This window comes from Oryza sativa, chromosome 4 (genome assembly GCF_034140825.1).
Source record: "Oryza sativa Japonica Group chromosome 4, ASM3414082v1".
NCBI lineage: Eukaryota > Viridiplantae > Streptophyta > Magnoliopsida > Poales > Poaceae > Oryza > Oryza sativa.
The window spans coordinates 23419562-23433394 of NC_089038.1; the positions used below are offsets into that span (position 1 = coordinate 23419562).

Genomic DNA, 13833 nt, shown 5'->3' on the forward strand with positions numbered 1-13833 from the left:
CCACTCTGGCCGTATGGTTGCCGAGTTGCCGGCCGGTTCGGCAAATTGCCGATCGAGCCTGTGTTCTTGTAGCTTTTGTCCCGCGCTCTCCGGTTGTGTAGCCTAAGAGCATCTCCAACAGTCTTTTCAGATCAAACTCTTCAAACACTTATATAGCCAACTCTTCATCCGATTTAGCTAGTCAAACTAATTGTTCACTCCAACAGTATCTTCATCTACCCTCTCTATTTTGACTCTATGACACCGAGACCCATATGTCAGCCTCTCCCTTCTTCTTAATCCTCTTTCTTCCCCTCTTCCCCACCAAAACTAATTTTATTCCTTTCTTGTTCTTCCTCCTCTCCTCTGCTCCTGTGCGTCTGAATGGTGGTGGTGGGTTGGTGCAGGGCGGCGCACCGGGGAGGAGGAGGCCGGGGCGCCGGTGGAAGGAGGCTGGGGCCGGGCGGCGTGGCGCGCGGCGGGTCGATGGCTGAGTGCGGCGGCGCAGCTAGGCATGGCGCGCGGTGGTGGGGCGGTGGTCTGGCGTGATGGCGGCGGGGCGGTGGCCTTGGGGCGACGGCGGCGGGGAGCTGCGGTTGGGCAGCGTGCGGTGGAGGCGGCGTAGAGGGCGGCGTCAGCACAACCGTGCCCAGCCGGGCGCCGGCCGGCGCGGCCGCGGCCGCGGCCTGAAGACGGCTCGTCGGCGTCGGGGATGGGAGCAGAGGTAGGAGGGTGTGGCGCCGGCTGTCGCGGCGAGCGGAGGACGGCGGCTGGCCGGCGGTCGCGGCGAGCGGAGGCCGGCGGCGAGGAGCTGCGCGGTGGGGCGGCGCGCGGCGGAGGCGGCGCAGAGGGCGGCGTCGGCGCGGCAGCAGCCTGAAGGCGGCTCGTCGGGCATTGGGATGGGGGCGGAGGTAGGAGGGAGTGGCGCCGGCTGTCGCTGCGAGCGGAGTAGGCGGGGCGCGGCGAGCGGAGGTCGGCGGCTGCAACGCCGCCTCGCATAGGAGAGGATGCGCGCATGGATGGCAGCCGCGTCGTTGTCGTCGCCGTTGTCCACCATCGCTGATACAGATAGAGAGAACGTGGGTCCTACAATCCCACCGTTGGAGAGCCTGTTTTGGCTGGCCAGGGAGGTTATTTGGCCAGCCATATAGCTTGGAAAGTGGGATAGTGGGATAGCTAGTCTGTTGGAGCTCGTTTTTTTTTCAAAATTATCAAATTTTAGTTTAAAGAGTGAGATAGCTATACCGTTAGAGATGCTCTAATCGCGGGGCTTTGGCTAGAGGCTGACAGGCCATGTGTCAAGAGTGGGGTCACATATTCACATACGCTCCGGTCTTGATGGCGCGACCAGATTCCTGCGGCTTGACGCCTATGGCTTCAGTACTCTACGGTGCACCATTTTACGTTTTCTTGTACGTATGGTCTATCATGTTTGTTTTATCCATTTGGAACTAATGGCACTATTATTTTTGTTTGCTTTTTTACTTGATCTCAGGTCCTTATTGCTTAGTGACTGGCCTTGTCTTTGTACGGATCATGAAACATATGCATCCTTAGATAGTTTTGGCTATGATCAAGATTCAGGATCACTGGTGGAGAAACCATCTTTACTCCCGGTTGGGAACCCCCTTTAATCTCGGTTTTCCAACCGAAAGTAAGGATCCGGGACTAAAGATGGACATCTTTAATCCCGGTTGAAATAACTAGGACTAAAGATATATCTTTATTCCCGGTTGGTACCACCAACCGGAACTAAAGAGAGTGGATCTTTAGTCTCGGTTGATGTTACCAACCGGGACTAAAGAGACAATAGCGTCAGTACAGATGGTCCCTTTTTCTTTTTCTTTTTTCCTTTTTATTTTCTCCCGAATCAAGTAGGCAAATCCCAAAATTAATCCCCAAATCTAACTAACATCCCAAATTCACATCACTGAATCCACATCACAAATAAAGTTACTTATACACACAAATCAGATACATCACAATATCCTAAGAAATTACTCAAATACATCACAGATCTAAACAATGAATCACAAATTTGTAACATCTCAATCAAATACATCTCAGTGAATTTGAATCATCACAAATTAAAAAAAAAGAATGCGCTATCGCTGCCGGTCGCCACGAACGACGGGCACGGCCCCGCCGGCCGCCGGCTGCCGGCGCGGCCCCGCCGACTGCCGCCGCCCGCCGCCGGGCGCGGCCTCGCCGGCCGTCGCCCCGCCGCCCTCTGCCACGCGCGACCCCGCCGGGCGCCGCCCCGCCGCCCGCCGCTGGCTGCCGCCGCGCGTGGCCCCACCGCCGGCCGGCCCGCCGGATAGGAAGGGGAGGCTGGCCAGGAAGGGGAGGAGGAAGGGGAGAGAAGGGGGAGGAGAGGAGGAAGGGGAAGAGTTGGAGAAGAGAGTTAGAGAGGATAGATCTAAGAAGAGGGGGTGAGATTCGATATGTCTAAGTTGTAACTGTGGAGGAGAGGATAAGTGTTAGGGATTATATACTATGTGTTTAATTTTAGTCCCGGGTGGTACTAACAACCGGGACTAAAGATCCTCGGCCCCCTGACATACATCTAACAAGGGATGAACCGGGACTAAAGATCACTAAAGATCAAAATTTTTATAACCGGGACTAAAAACAATCTTTAGTTCCGTTTTTTTTTTTGCATCTGGGACTATTGTGGATTTTGCCAGACTGACCAAAGATGGTTTCTCCACCAGTGGATGGATCCACTAACAGTGTCAGGTGTGCAATAACACAATAAATTAGAGACATCCCCATGTGTTTTTTTTAAAAATAATTTGTAGTTATTAGAATATCCATAGCTTAACTTATTCATGTTACATCAATATGGTCTAAACACATGTCATATTGTAGTGCTCGAACTTGCGTTAGGCCTCCTTTGGACAACAGGAACATATAGCATTGTAGTGCTCGAACTTGCGTTAATCCTCCTTTGGACAACAAGAATATATAGTGTTTTGTAGGGATTTGTATCCTATATGATACAATGGATAAAATGGGATATATACGAGAGAAGCGAAGGCTCCTCTCTCCAGGAATACAAGGAGTATTCGAAGACTAAAACTCCTCTTATGGCATGAGAAAATTATCTTTGTAGTGCTCGAACTTGCGTTAAGCCTCCATATTGTAGTGCTCGAACTTACATTAATCCTCCTTTGGACAACAGGAAAATATAGCATTGTAGTGCTCGAACTCGCGTTAATCCTCCTTTGGACAACAGGAACATATAGTGTTTTATAGGGATTTGTATCCTATATGATACAATGGATAGAATGGGCTATATACGAGAGAAGCGAAGGCTCCTCTATGAGGAATACCCTACTAGAAAAACGATTTTTTATGGCATTTGGAAAATATTTTTCATGGAGGCTAAGTGAAAAAACCGCCAGCGCAGAAAATGGCGGGGGTCGGGGGTCACGGGCCGCCAGCGGAAACACATCTTCGCTAGCGGTCGCCTTAAGCCGACCGCCATCGAAGATATGTTATTTTCGCTGGCGGCCCTCTTAACTTGACGCCAGCAAAAATTGGTATTTTCGCTGGTGTTAGGTTAAGAAAACCGCCAGCAAAATAGCCTATTTTTGCTGGCGAAGTTGTTACAATTTTCGCTGGCGGATAATGCAGAGCTTAGGATAAAAAATCAAGCCATTAAGAAATCACCGCGCATCCACCTACCCGTCCTTATCCTCTCTCCTCCTCCCTCCTCCCTCCTCCCTCCATATCCAGCCCTCTCTTCCTTCCTAGTCCCTCCAGATCCAACACCTCCTCCCTCAGATCCACAGGCGGCAGCACCGCGGGCGATCGGAGGAGAGGGTGGTGGCGGGCTCGGGGCGCGGGCGGCGTGCTCGGGTGTGGGCGATAGCGCTCGGGTGCGGGCGACGGAGGAGAGTGCGGCGGCGAGCTCGGGGCGCGGGTGGTGAGGTCAGGCGTGGGCGGCGGCGCTCGGGCACGGGTGACGGAGGAGAGGACGGCGTGAGGTCAGGCGTAGGCGGCCCGGGCGGCGGCGCTCGGCGACAGGGAGGCGCGAGGCGGCGGATCCGGCGACGGGGAGGCGCGAGGTGGCGGATCCGGCGATGGGGAGGTGCGAGGTGGCGGATCCGGCGACGGGAAGGCGCAAGGCGGCGGATCCACAGGTCTCTCTCCCCCACTCCTCACTCCTCCTCTTCCCCCGCCGCCACCACCCCCTCTCCCTCTCTCAAATCTAGCGTTGCGTGGCTTTGCAGCGGTGGTGGCGAGGCGGAGGCGGTGGAGGTCGCCGGGGCTCGGCAGCAGGGTCGTCGAGGCGGTGGAGGTCGCCGGGGCTCGGCAGCAGCGTCGTCGAGGCGGAGGCGGTTGAGGCCGACGGGGCTCGGTAGTGGCAACGGTGATGGTGCAGGGGACTTCAAGGACGACGACGCCGGCGACAGCGGTTCTCTGTATTTGTGATGCTTGTAATATTTGTGATGATATTTGTGAAGCATTGTATTTGGATTGATGCTTGGTGTTCAAATTTTTTGTTAAATGTGTGGATATTTTTGATGCTTGAATGCTTGGGAGAATGGAAATTTTTAGCTGTAAATTGTACATGTAAATTTATGTGTGGATGGAGCGCAGACGGAGGTGGACGGAGCAGTGTTTTTTTTAAAATATATTTTTGCTTTTTAAATTTCCGCCTCTTCGCTGGCGGCTAGGGCAGCTGCATGGTTTTGATTTTTGCTGGCGGTCGATTTAACACAGCCGTCAGCGAAAATGAATTTTTGCTGGCGGTTGGTGGAAGACAACAGCCAGCAAAAATGGATCTTTGCTGGCGGCTGGCTTAAGACGACCGCTAGCAAAAATTCATTTTCGCTAGCGGTCGAAGATCTTGACTGGCCTTTGCTTTGTGGCGGCTCTAAATTTCGCCAGCAAAAACCCTAAAATGGCCGCCACGAAAAATGGTTTTCGTAGTAGTGATACAAGGAGTATTCGAAGACTAAAACTCCTCTTATAGTGTGAGAAAATTATCTTTGTTTATTAAATATTTCTCGGGTCCGCTTATATGTATAGGGCTAATACAATGGATAAAATATGATATATTAAGATTAATAATGCGCTCTAAATAGCTATTCGAAATGGCAACTTCCTTATTCCACGTGAGACTATAAGCACGTTTATCAAACTATACATAGAAGTTTTTTTTTATAAAATCCATTTTTTAAGTTTGTATAATTAATAATCAATTAATTATAAGCTAATAACTTGTCTCATTTCGCATGCTGCTAAATATCTCAATCGAACCGCTAATCCGAACGAAGCCTAAATGATGCATGTAGGGAAGTTACTCTACCTGGTCATAAATATTTCTCGCAATTGATTTTGGATATAACTTTTGACTATCCATCTTATTAAAAAATAACATATAATAATATGAAATTACTCTTTATTCTATTGTAAGTTGTGTTTTTACTAATGTTACTCTATCCTTTACTTACATTTTGCAATTTGAAGTAAATTTTTGAATAAGATGAGATGAATTGTCAAACATCATTTCAAAAGTTAATTCCTCAAATATTTATGACTAGAGGAAGTACAAGCTTGCCCTTGCATGGGGGTATAACCTAATGATATCGTGGTAAATCTCCATTTGGTTTGGCCCATGGATCAAGCCATTTTCACGAATCACGACGCCAACTAGCTAGCTGTGGTCCTTGGATACCAACAAGGAATGTTTTGAAGTGCTTCAATTTGCATATGAGACATTCAACATCATTTTCTTCCATCATCCCATGGTCCAGGGCAAACCTCCATTGATAAGAAAGTCTCTTCTAGCACCTTTGAGCCTTTGAGGCGCCTTTACAATCTGCCTCGAGTGATCTTCAAGCCTTCTAGAAGCCTTTGAGGATTTCGGCATGGCTTCAAAGATGGAAGTTTTCGTTTTGTATGTCTAGTGTTTACCTTTTGCCTTTAACTCGAGAGGTCCGAGAGGGCTCCTTGCTTCCATAGAATTTTTCCTAGACGGCCCTATGGAACAAAGGCTTGTACTTTTTTTTTTTGGACCATATGATATTCCTTTCGAATGGCTCTATGATAGGGTTGACAGTATAGCAACGGTTCCCGCCACATCAACCGCGGTAAATGTTGTTACCGTGGGGTGGGTAAACTATAATTATGGTTTGGTAAAAATTGTTTTGTTTCAAATTTGAAAAAAAAAATCATAGAAGTAGTGCATAAAGTCTAGTGCTCTATAGTGGAAACCTTATGTGAAAAATACAAATTAAGTTAACTTTTTTTTAGCCAAACCGAAGTGGAAATGACAAAAATGAAAAAAAAAAGTCATGAAGCACGTTTAAGCCCAACAGAAGGAAAGATATCTTCTCTTTCACTGTACAAACATTTTTTTTAATATGTTTATAATTTCCTGATTTTATTTTTTTTTTAAAAAAAGGCTTATCAAGAGGCACTTACTGGTACCATCGAGCTGCCTCCTGCCTCCACCATGGCCATCCCTCACAAACCATAATCTGGCTACCTAGCTTGTCGACCAGGACCATGCATGTCGCCCATGACCTCCAAGGAGGAGATGCCGCTCGATCGAATGATTTTCCAGCGAACGAATAATGCCGCCGTATGCCGCTGAATGGCAACATGCATGAGAACGAACCGTGGAGGTGGGAGATACGGATTATTCAGACTACAAGGCAACAATTTTATAAAACGGTCCGTGTACATAGGCTGATTGCCCCAGCACCATAACGGGCAGCTCGAATGCTCGATCATTATTTTGCGAGTAACGTTAAACACAACGTACGATATCATAACTACTCCCTGGGCCGGTCATGTGCCCCACATCTTCCAGTATCCTACACTACGTGAAGAGATATCGGATTGAATACCGATCGAGTTACTTCTACTCATCTATTGTCACGTACGAATCCAAGTACCACTGTGTAGGGTCACTCACTCCGCAGCAGAACAAAAGGTCGTGTACCGGTGTACGTAGGCAGAGAGACCACCAGTGGTTCCTTTTAAAATTTCTCCGGGATGCATGGGCCTGGCCGATCCTGCTTGAACAGTCGAGCCTGTGAGTGACCCACGAACGAAAGGCTGCCCGTGCCCGGTGATCAGGCCGGTGTGTGACAGGAAGGGCCATGTCCTGGGCACATCAGGGTGGAGCATAGTATATGTGCAAATGCAACGCACTCGCATGGTCGAATGATGGTGGCTGGCTGGCACGAGCTGGGGAGGGAGCGACTGGGTCAGTGAGAGTCAGTGATGTGACCAAGTAGTCCACGGTAGGGCCCGACCGACCGAGGTGCGTCGCGTCCGACGCGAACACGATCATCCGACCCAGCCCAAAGCTAGAAGGGCAGGCCCTCGCATGTGCCGGTTTTTAGGAGTAGTTCTGCACGCCGTCACGTGGAGCGCAGATGGGCTCGGCGCAGATGGACTCTGCCCGTGTACCGCGCCCCGCTCCGGCCGGCAGCCGCGCGTGCCGTGGCAGGCGTCAGGCAGCAGCAGCAGCAGCAGCTGCTGCTGCTAGCTCCGAACCGAACCACCTGAACGGCAGCCTGCAGCTGCAGGCAGGAGGCGGGGGAATCCGCCCCGTGTTCGGCGTGCGCTGGCCTGGAGCGCTGTGCGCTGCGCGGCCGCCGGGACGCAAAGGCGCCGCCGCGAGCCTGTTCGGTTCACACACGGCGGCACGGTTGGGCGGAGGAGGCGCGGGGGCATATGTGCGTGTGGTTTGGAGCTGGAGGTGGTGTGAGCGTGTGACAGAATTTTGTGCGGAACGTTTTGGCACTAGCTTGGTCGTTGGCGCAGTTCCAGAAAGATTCCGTGCTGCCAAGTTTGGATAAAGAATTCCAAGGGCACATGCGACCGTGAAGCTCTCGATATACATGCATGGTTACTGGGTGAACCATACGCTTGTGGTTTTTTGATAAGGAAACCAAGCTTGTGATTAGTTAACCAATGCTTACGAGAACTTCGAACGAGTGGCCGCTTTCTTTGGTCTTTCATTTTTGCGAGGAGGGTGGCTGCTGCTGCTGTGGCCTGTGGGGTAGATCAAAAGGGGCGCTGGGTGTTTCTTCGGCTCCGCAAACTCTCGCACTCGTACAGCGCACAGGTTCATTCTTCGGACGCACCACGGCCCACGAGTGGTGAGAAACGCCGCGGGAATCTGATTCGTATTTCTAAACCATAATACTAAATATATTGTCTTTCTAACTATTAAAACCAATGCAATTTCACTCCCTTGGTGCTTCTAGGGAACGATTTCGCTGACGTAGTGTCTACATGACGATATTGATCCGATCTTCATCCAGCGTGGCATTGACGTGGCGTTTATATAGCATTTGAATTTTAAATATATACATATGAGACTCATTTGTCATTCACAAAAAAAATATTGTGAGACCCACTTACACGTGGGGCCCACAACCATCCTCTCCTTCCCTTCTTCCTCCTCCCTCCCTTTCCATTCTTTCCTTTCTTTCTCTCCCCCTTTGCCATTTGTGGGGAGAGCTGGAGCGGCAGCGCGTCTCTTGGCTGGTGGCCATGGCCGTGGCCGAGGAGGCCGGAGACGAGAGTGGCAGCGGCAGCGGGCGAGGGCTGGAGCGACGAAGGTGGGCGGGCGGGCAAGGGCTAGAAAGGAGAGGAGAGAGGTGGCGCTGCCGAGCTCGTGAGCATCATCCGCGCCGTCGAGCTACTCCTCTACCTCCGCGTTGTCGCCTACTGAAGCACTGCTGCAGTCCGAGGCTATGCCGGGGGATGGAGAAGGGAGAGGGCTCTCGCCCGCCCACCCACCGTCGCCGCTCTCGTCTCCGGCATCCTCAATTGCAGTCACCGCCACCAGCCGCGAGACGCGCTGCTGCCGCTCCTGCTCTCCTCGTCGCGGCACCGCTTGAATCCGCCGCCCAGCTCTTTGATGCCGTCGTCGCCGCTCCATCTCTTATTGCCACCGCTCAACCTCAGCTTTATGGGAAGGAGAGGATGATTGTGGGCCCCATAATAATTTTTTTAATGATAAATAGGTCACATATGACTTTTAAATTCTAATACCATATCAATACCATATTGAACGAAGACCAGGTCAACACCTTCACATCAGCTGAAACTGTCATCCAAACTATCGAGGAAGTCAAATTATACCGGTTTTAATAGTTGGATGGTTGAGAAATCTGGTATTGTGGTTAGATATACGAATTAGATTCAGCCGCTTAACTAGTGAAAAACATATATGTGGACTCGTTCGTCATTCACACAACAAAAAATTTAGGCTCACTGACATGTGGGGCCGACATGTCATCCCCCCTCTCTCATCCTTCCTTCTCCCTCCCTCTCTGTTTCTCTTCCTCTCCCCTTCGGCAGCGAGCGGGCGAGAGCCGGAGCGGCGACACCATCTCTCCGGCCCTCACCCCTCCGGAGATGGAGGAGGTGTCGTGGCCGGCGAAGAGGGTGACCATGGCGGTGTCGATGATCCCCTCTTTGGTCAGCAGCGACCCGCCGCTGTTCAATGCCGCCACGTAGGCGCCACGTCAACGAAACTGCCCTTCAAAACCGCTGAGGGAGTCAAATTGCACTGGTTTTAATAGTTGGGGGTCGAGATATCCGGTATCGTGGTTCAGGGATATGAATTAGATTCGACCACTAGTTAAGGGAGCCTAAGTGAACTTATTTCCCTGGACAAACCTATGTCCGGCTCGTCTCAGTTTGGATTGTGTGGGTCATCTAGATGGGCTTTGTATTGCTAGGAAGGAGATAAGAGCCCGTTTAGATGGAGGAGCCCACAATAATCTCTTTAAGCTAACATGAAGTCCTAGTATAAGGTTTGGCTAGGAAAATCAGAGCCAAACTTTAGCTAGCAATAAGTAAGGGACAAAACCGTCACATTTCCTCTTGTATCATTGTTGTGAGGAAGGTGCCAAGAAAACATACAATTGTCACAAGTATTGCCGTGGTACCTAATACAATCATAGCTCTGATTGGTTCAGCCACGAGTGACAGGCTATAAAAAAATATAAATGAAGAAACCAGCAAAGTTTGTGATTTAAAAGTTAAGGTTGAAAGATAGACTATGAATAAGAAACCCCAAATCAACCTGGAACTAAAATTAAGTTTTAAAACTTAAATTTTAACTGTGAATGACAGTTAAAATTTTAACTTCACTATACCACTCAGCGTGTGAATTGCCACAATGAATAAAAACCGTTGCAATTTTGTGCTAATTAAAACATAAAGTGAACAATTTAGACGCAAACTATATCGATCTGTTTTTAAAGTTCAGTTTATAAGATAGAAATTTTACCAAGTAGGTCCTATTTCACTATTTTTATAGAATTGAAGATTAAAAACTGTCCGGAAGAGAATGACAGTAGCAGGGCGTGTGATGGTTAAGTCGTGAACATTGAAGTCGTCCGGAAGAGAATGGTGGAGCAGTATGCGATGGTGGAGTCGTGGGAAGGGAGGATATTGAGCTAGCTTAGTGCGTTTGGGTTTGTTATCTTAACTCGGTTTGGTAACCTTAACGATCTAAAAGCATAACTCAGCTTGGCTCGACTCACAACTTGACTCGTTAACGAGTTCTCTCATTAATATCACATTTGCATCTTTGAATTGATTTACCAATTTATCATATATTAATATAATGAATAAACACCAAATGATAAATAACTCATTGAATCCAAATAATTTATAAGCAATTAATGGACTAATGTACTTATGTATAAAATGTATAAAAATATATATTGACCTCATGGCCTAGCAAGCTACACAAGTAGCTAACGGTATATCTTATTAAGCTAATGAGCTAAAAACCTAGCTCGACTCAATATACTATGGCTATGAGTTCAAGCCGTTCGAAACCATCGGCTTTTTTTTTAACCGCTAGTCATGAGTTCAGTGCATGGCTAGCGCATATCCCACACCACATGTGCGGGTGTGTTTTTAATAGGAATTTAGTAATGTTGAGAGGATTTATCATCTATCTTTCTTTTTCTTAAACGTGTGTTAGAGATCTACCCGCAAATGTGTAACTATAGTGTATGTGCACAATGCACAGTGCACGTGTGTTTTCTGTGTAACAGGGGGAAAAAAGAAAGAAAAAGAACGGCAGCGGCAACGTGGGCGCCCAACGAAATCTGAATTTCTGAACATCCCGGAACGTAAGAACAGCGCTACGTTGGCCGAGACCGGAGAGCGACGTGGATGTTAAGCTTACTCCAGGCCTCAGAAAAACAAGAGGATCCGGGAGACTGAACTGATGATGGACCGGGGGCGAGGGCCACCGCAAGATGCATTGCAGCAGGCGCGAGCCCGCATGGCCACATCTCGCAAATCCTCGCTTCCCCTCCCCCTCGCCCATCGTTTACCGACGCAATCTGCCAATCTCGCATTCGCAAGAGCTGTACCGCTCGGTCCACGAGCAGCCAACCTTGGCATTTTTACCTCCGAAAGCGAGCTCGACCTCCTCAAGAATGACAGAATCGAACGCCGAATATCCATCAGCTGCGTAGCCATCACCGCCTGCGTCGCAGAGAGGGCCTCCCATGCAGTACCGCGTACAATATCACGTACTACCTGAAAGGCTGGAACGCTCAGTTCTTCACCGCGACAAGAATCACCGAGGGGAAAAAGAAAAAACGGCGGACACATAATGGATGGAGCAGCTGAACTTTGAGATGTGTGTGACACACATGTGTTTGTGTGGGTGACGCGATGGCTGTGCGAGAACGCTGGGAGCCATACGTTGGGCTATCCGAAATCTCATCTCTCGCCCAATCCGGGCCTCACGATGACACCTCGCTGCACCGCGCACCACAAACCCCTGGCGCGCCCAATCCCACACTCATATATACACACTTCCCGGCCTCGCCGTCCTAGCTTGCTGCTGCTGCATTCTTCTTGATCTGATCGTCGGACATGGCGTCGCCCATGCTCTCCGCCGCCACCGTGCCACTCCAGGTAAGTTTGGTTAGTTGCTTACTGCTCGTCTCTCCTGGTTGCAAGAATCGCTCTGAAAGATTGTGTTTGGTGTCTGTGTGTGTGGTTATGTGTGCAGGGAGGCGGCTTGTCGGAGTTCTCCGGCCTGAGGAGCTCGTCGTCGCTGCCGCTGCGGCGGAATGCCACCTCCGACGACTTCATGAACGCGGTCTCCTTCAGGACCCACGCGGTACGTGCGTGAAGCAATGCACCGGAAAACTTTTGTTGCGTCGTCGAGGCGGCGTGTGCGTGACGCGGGGTGTTGAAGTTTGTGTTGCGGCGGGCGCAGGTTGGCACGAGCGGCGGGGCGCGGCGGGCGCCGACGGAGGCGAAGCTGAAGGTGGCGATCAACGGGTTCGGCCGCATCGGGCGCAACTTCCTGCGGTGCTGGCACGGGCGCGGCGACAGCTCGCCCCTCGACGTCATCGCCATCAACGACACCGGAGGCGTGAAGCAGGCGTCGCACCTCCTCAAGTACGACTCCACGCTCGGCATCTTCGACGCCGACGTCAAGCCCGTGGGCGACAACGCCATCTCCGTCGACGGCAAGGTGATCAAGGTCGTCTCCGACCGCAACCCGTCCAACCTGCCGTGGGGCGAGCTCGGCATCGACCTCGTCATCGAGGGCACCGGTGTGTTCGTCGACCGCGACGGCGCGGGCAAGCACATCCAGGCCGGCGCCAAGAAGGTGCTCATCACCGCCCCCGGCAAGGGTGACATCCCCACCTACGTCGTCGGCGTCAATGCCGACCAGTACAGCCCCGACGAGCCCATCATCAGCAACGCCTCCTGCACCACCAACTGCCTCGCCCCCTTCGTGAAGATCCTCGACCAGAAGTTCGGTACGTGCGCACACGCGCGCATCAGCGATCCTCGACCAATTTTACTCTCTCTCTCTCTCTCTGATGCTTAACCAATCAATGGCGCAGGCATCATCAAGGGGACGATGACCACCACCCACTCCTACACCGGCGACCAGAGGCTGCTCGACGCGAGCCACCGTGACCTCCGGCGCGCGCGTGCGGCGGCGCTGAACATCGTGCCGACGTCCACCGGCGCGGCCAAGGCCGTGGCGCTGGTGCTCCCGAACCTCAAGGGGAAGCTCAACGGGATCGCGCTCCGGGTGCCGACGCCGAACGTGTCCGTGGTCGACCTCGTGGTGCAGGTGTCCAAGAAGACCCTCGCCGAGGAGGTGAACCAGGCGTTCCGCGACAGCGCCGCCAACGAGCTCAAGGGCATCCTCGAGGTCTGCGACGTGCCGCTCGTGTCCGTCGACTTCAGGTGCTCCGACGTGTCGTGCACCATCGACGCGTCGCTCAGCATGGTCATGGGCGACGACATGGTGAAGGTCATCGCCTGGTACGACAACGAGTGGGGATACTCGCAGAGGGTCGTCGACCTCGCCGACATCGTCGCCAACCAGTGGAAGTGAGAACGTAGAAGCTGCTGCTGCTGCTGCCTTTGTAACTCCACCTCGCTCCAAAAATTTTCCCCAGACTTCTTCCTTCTTCCTCTCGATCCTTTGTAATGAGAATTTCGAAGTTTCGAGCGCCCAACACAGTTTCTTGTTTCTTTCTTTGCTTTTCTTCCCCACCTCATCTGACTTTTCACTGTCCGGCACGGATTATTATCGACTTCCGGCAATTGGAAATCGCAATGCTGTGTAATGTTCATGTGTAATACCGTATATACTACCGGACACCGGTTGCCAGGTTCTGGTATAGAATTTCAGCATGTTGCTTGGGACCATTTTTGTTAGTTTTTCTGTGATGCGTGAATCTTAATTAACTTATAACATGAGGAAATGTAAATGACTTTTAAAGGTAAAACTCACAGGGAAATTAAATACGTAATGAATTAGGAGCGAGACCGCCTTTAGATACAAAATTTAACGGTGACCAGAGG

The 13833-nt window shown here is 50.8% G+C and overlaps 2 protein-coding genes and 1 long non-coding RNA gene across 4 annotated transcripts; 2 read left to right on the forward strand and 1 right to left on the reverse strand.

Annotated features, from left to right (window-relative positions):
* Positions 1 to 315: 315 nt before the first annotated feature.
* Positions 316 to 996, reverse strand: LOC136356223 (classical arabinogalactan protein 9-like). Its single transcript, XM_066309818.1, has one exon. The coding sequence runs from the start codon at positions 994 to 996 to the stop codon at positions 316 to 318; it is 681 nt and encodes a 226-aa protein (XP_066165915.1).
* A 2749-nt stretch (positions 997 to 3745) lies between these two features.
* LOC4336043 (uncharacterized) lies at positions 3746 to 4552 on the forward strand. The gene is made up of 2 exons (XR_001545436.3): positions 3746 to 4127; positions 4218 to 4552. It is a non-coding gene; the product is annotated as an uncharacterized lncRNA (long non-coding RNA).
* A 7056-nt stretch (positions 4553 to 11608) lies between these two features.
* On the forward strand, positions 11609 to 13677 carry LOC4336044 (glyceraldehyde-3-phosphate dehydrogenase A, chloroplastic). 2 transcript variants are annotated; one of them, XM_015780502.2, is made up of 4 exons: positions 11609 to 11910; positions 12008 to 12118; positions 12218 to 12770; positions 12858 to 13677. In XM_015780502.2, exons 1-4 carry the CDS (start codon positions 11869 to 11871, stop codon positions 13358 to 13360), a joined length of 1209 nt encoding a protein of 402 aa, XP_015635988.1. In that variant the 5' UTR covers positions 11609 to 11868; the 3' UTR covers positions 13361 to 13677. The 2 variants fall into 2 exon arrangements, with proteins under 2 accessions (XP_015635988.1, XP_066165528.1); XM_066309431.1 differs by having other exon boundaries at positions 11746 to 11910; positions 12197 to 12770.
* The last annotated feature ends 156 nt before the right edge of the window (positions 13678 to 13833 follow it).

Bases quoted from the DNA above. Each gene is read 5' to 3' on its own strand.
- LOC136356223 (XM_066309818.1), bottom strand. From the start codon at position 996: ATGCGCGCATCCTCTCCTATGCGAGGCGGCGTTGCAGCCGCCGACCTC.
- LOC4336044 (XM_066309431.1), top strand. From the start codon at position 11,869: ATGGCGTCGCCCATGCTCTCCGCCGCCACCGTGCCACTCCAG. The intron at 11,911-12,007 runs GTAAGTTTGGTT...TTATGTGTGCAG, and splicing joins CCGCCACCGTGCCACTCCAG to GGAGGCGGCTTGTCGGAGTT. The intron at 12,119-12,196 runs GTACGTGCGTGA...GGGGTGTTGAAG, and splicing joins TCTCCTTCAGGACCCACGCG to TTTGTGTTGCGGCGGGCGCA.